A 4400-nucleotide genomic window follows, 5' to 3' on the forward strand; every position below is an offset into this window, starting at 1 on the left:
TCTGGGACACTCTGACCAGTGCTGGATGCCACCTTTGCCCTCTCCATCTTCTGATTACAGAAGTAACATGTTTATTCCAGGGGAGGAATTTCAATCACAGCAGCAGCAGCAGCAGCAGCAGCAGCAGCAAGCACTAGAAGAAGATTCACAGGCTGCGGATGCTAGTGAGAAGAAAAAGAGCTTTTCAACCTTTGGTAAAGATTGTCAGGGTGAGGAAGATTCAGGGGACACATGTACCTCATCTCTCCTCTCTGAAATGAGCAGCGTCTTCCAGCGCTTGTTGCCTCCTTCACTGGACAACTATACAGAATGCAATGAAATGGATCGGTCAAACTCACTAGAGCGCAGGAAGGGACATTTGGCATCCAAAACTGTAAATTACCCACAAGGGGTAGCAGCATGGGCAGCCAGTACACATTTCCAAAACCCTGCAAACAACAATGGGCCTACTCTGGGGACTCACTCAAGTGCACAGCCTTCTTCTAAATGGCTTCCAGCTATGGAGGAAATTCCAGAAAACTACGAAGAAGATGATTTTGACAATGTGCTTAACCACCTCAATGATGGTAAACATGAACTAATGGATGCTAGTGAGCTGGTAGCAGAAATTAACAAGCTGCTGCAAGATGTCCGGCAGAACTAGAGGTTTTTAAAAGCATATTTTTTCCATATTTATGGAAAACTGGAAAAATACCAGAATGAAAAGAACTGGCATTGCCAATTAGTTGCATTTATCATAAATGTGTCTGTGTATGTTGAATATTAAAAAAAAAACCTGTATTTTCATATGTACACAATGCAAGTGTGATTATCTTTATCTGTATTTTAAAAATACATTTGTACCTTATATTTATGTGTAATTTAACAAATAAATTTTATTTTTGTACTCCCATGGCAAGCATGTTTTCCTAAGTGTATATAGCTGGCACTGTCGGTGTTTGACATTGCAGATTATTGCCACGGATGTGTGTAAACAAAATAAGAGGCAGGGACACTGTTTCCATAACTTTTTTAAAACACTCCAGATGTCACAATACAGGCTTGCACCCACTGACACATTATCCAGACATTAGTATTAATAACTGATCCAACATCTTGTTGCAATGTTTCATACTTGTAATAAAGAGTTGTCTACTTCCATGAAGCCTAAAATGTTCTTTTTATTTTCATGCTTGCTCAAAGATTCATTCCCCATTTTCTTATTGCTTTAGAAGAGCAATGAGGAAGAGCAATGGGCAACATTCACCATTTTTCCAGGCAATAAGAAAATTCCCAAGTGGACAAATGATTCAACTTCCAATGTTGCCAACTAAACTGAACACAATATTGTGCTGTCATCATTATGTTATGTAGCAAGGTGAACTAGCTGTGCAGGATCTCTTCACTCATTTTAAAATAGAGGCATGAAGTTAGATTAAGACCTTGGGCCCAATTCTGACTTCATGTGTACATATTTACCATTACGTTGCCCTAGTATAAATGACAGCAAAATTGCTCTAAGCCGTTGCAGCTACATTACAGGCACCAACTTATACCAGTTCTGTGTTAGGCCTCTCTCTCAGATATGTTCAGACAGCAATGTAACTACATAGCCAGGCTAAATTAGCTCATGCTGAGCTCTATGTTGCTGTGGTTAGACTACTATCAATACCTGACCTAATTAATTTAAAACTAGCTTGGTATCACTATACTATAGTGCACTCACATCTGTCACACTTACATTTACTTTGTTTAACCTTGCTCATGGCTCATTTTTGGCAGTCACAATAACAATGGGAGTACTTCAGAAGCAAATGAGTCCCCAGGAAGGATAGTACCCTTTGTGTTGTACTGCTACAACCTTCTTTAGTTGTGTAAAGGCAAGGGTACACAAAGCAGTTACCATGAGGTACAGGTGGGAGGATCTACAATGAATCAGATGTTTTGTGATTACTGTCCACTTACACATTCTTACCCAGTGTAAAAGAAAACTAATTCATTATTAGCTGCTGTGGCACTGAAAGTTTCTGTCAGCAGTTCTCTCTCAGCTGGAATGTTGGAATAGTCAGGTTCAGGATGTTTGCAGTGATGGTCATAGAAGAGTAAATGGGAGGGATCCTTCAAAAATAAGATTTACCTCTATGATATTCAAATTACTACTCCTCTTATTTTCTGCTAAGTTCAAGCAACATTCCAGCATGCTCCACAGTGTTGGGCTTCAAAGCTCACTCCCTTATGTCCAAGGCCCTAAGACTATAAGAACAGATATGATACTAGGACTGAACATCACTCCATCTAGCCCCATATTCTATATCTCACATCCTCCAAATATTCCCCTTATCCTTATTCAACATACTTCATTGTATATTGAATTGTTATTCAATATCCTCTTCAACATGCTATGATTTTCAACAGTCCCTGGGTATATTACAGCAAAGAAGACCTATAGTCTACATTGTCTGTGAGGGCAAGGTAATTAAATTGCTCGTGCTCTTTAATATCTGTCCCATATGTGGAGGTACTCCCCAGGTTCCAGACTTCCAAGTTTTAGCACAGGAGACGGAATGCACGGATACTGTAAATGGTACTAATAGGAGTAGGGATATTCAAAGAGTCAATGAAACCAAAACTAGAATTAAGAGCTCACAAACTGTTAAATCACGTCATACCACATTGATATGACAAGTCAAAGCCTTAGGTCACTAAAATAATTGTAGTTTCACTCCAGCTTTTTTGAAACCTGCACTTTTCAATGAAAAACCCATCAATCTTCAAGGCAGCAATATCACACTATAATATCCTCAATAAGGGAAAAGAAGGGATACTCAGAATGCTGTCCCTCTATTTCAGCCTCTTTACACAGCATTACCTAAACCTAGTACCCAGCAATCTTCATGCAGTGCTTTATGTTCTTCTCATTATTCCAGTTCTGTCTGTCTCTTTGCTATTCTCATAGGAATATGGGAGCAATATACTTGGAAACTCCAAGATGTATAGTTCTGGCAACCACTTACTGACAGCAGTGTGCCCACATTATACACTACTAACTCATAGATGCTTTCAGGTGTCTTCCTTTCTCCCACTCTCTACTGCACTTACCAAACAGAAAGAGCTATTGTTGAGCTGTTTCAGCTCTATATAATGGAAAACCCAAGAGCTTGAAATCTAAACTCTTGTCTGTTATTTTCACATGGTAAAAAACTGAAAAACTATAATAAAAGTTCCTAATCAAGATCCCCACCCCACCCCCAATTAAGGACAAACTGCCTTCATATGAAGATTTATATAAAATTATTTTCTAAATTTGGAGATGAGACAATTTCACACTCAAGGAACAGAGCAGAGTTATAAGGTCTATCCCATGCCTGCCTCCTCAGAAGTCTTCCAGGAGCTGGGACAGAACACTGGTGTTTGAGACCCCTTTTCAGCCCTTTACAAGCATCTCCAATGTAAACCCATAGTAGCTAATTTTTGAAAAACTAAGCAAGTAAATAAACTGGAGTTCAGGGCCTAGTAAATGCATTTATTTTGGGGAATTGAACACATATCCTAAAGAATTTCAAGGATTTCTTAGGGTAATATCCTTTATTGGACCACCTATGTAGTTGGGATAGAGCAGGGTCAGGCAAAATACAGCCCACAGGCTAGATCCAGCCCTCCAGGCACTTTCATCTGGCTTGTGGGCACCAACCAATGAATTGTACCCTGCCCAGCCCTTCTGCCCATGAGGGTGGGAGTGAGATGCCCACATATACATACACCCCCCAATATAGCTATTGTGCCTTGCTCCCACCCTCATAGGCAGAAGGGCCCAGCCTAGCCAGCAGCATCTTCCAGGTGGGAATGCTGCTGCAATTGCTATAGACACCCCAGGTGATCTGCTTGGCTTCCCCAGTGTCCTGCCTACTCTGGGCAACACGTAGAAGCAGCGGGAGTTGGGGGGGGGCAGAGGCAGGGGGGGAGCTGCAGCTGGGTGGGGGTAGGGAGCATGGGGTTGGGGTTGGTGGCAGCATGGAGCCCGCACCCAGGGAAGCAGCAGAAGTGTGGAACTCAGTTGGGCAGGGTGTGGGTGTAAGGGAGGGTGGAGGGGTGTGGGGACCCTCCACACATACTTCCACATGGCCTGCAGCCCCCATTGCCAGCAGCAGCAGCAGGCAATAGTGCCTAGTGGCACATGGCTGCAGCCAGTGCTGCACATGGGAGTGAGGAGTGCAGACTTCTTGGCCCGCCTCTATTGTGGTGTTCTGCGTGGCACGTGTGCAGCTCCCGTACTCACATGGCACTTGGGGAAGCCCTGTGCTAGAGCTGGCTGCCTTCCCCACCTCTGCAGTGCAGGTCCCAAGACTCCATGGGAAAGCACAGGGTAGGGCTCCCTCCACTCCCGATGGAGTCCCAGGACCTGTGTGGCAGGGAGCGACAAA

The 4400-nt window shown here is 43.0% G+C and overlaps 1 protein-coding gene across 1 annotated transcript in view; it reads left to right on the forward strand.

The window, feature by feature from the left end:
• The window catches only part of PCDH18 (protocadherin 18), an 11204-nt gene extending 10387 nt beyond the window's left edge, over positions 1 to 817 (forward strand). Inside the window, 1 exon segment of the mRNA XM_014523623.2 lies at positions 1 to 817. This exon segment is cut by the window's left edge and continues 8 nt beyond it. Coding sequence (XP_014379109.1) covers positions 1 to 643 — 643 coding nt within the window. The 3' untranslated portion in view covers positions 644 to 817.
• Positions 818 to 4400: the final 3583 nt, after the last annotated feature.

Source organism: Alligator sinensis, unplaced genomic scaffold (assembly GCF_000455745.1).
Source record: "Alligator sinensis unplaced genomic scaffold, ASM45574v1 scaffold834_2, whole genome shotgun sequence".
Taxonomy (NCBI): domain Eukaryota; kingdom Metazoa; phylum Chordata; order Crocodylia; family Alligatoridae; genus Alligator; species Alligator sinensis.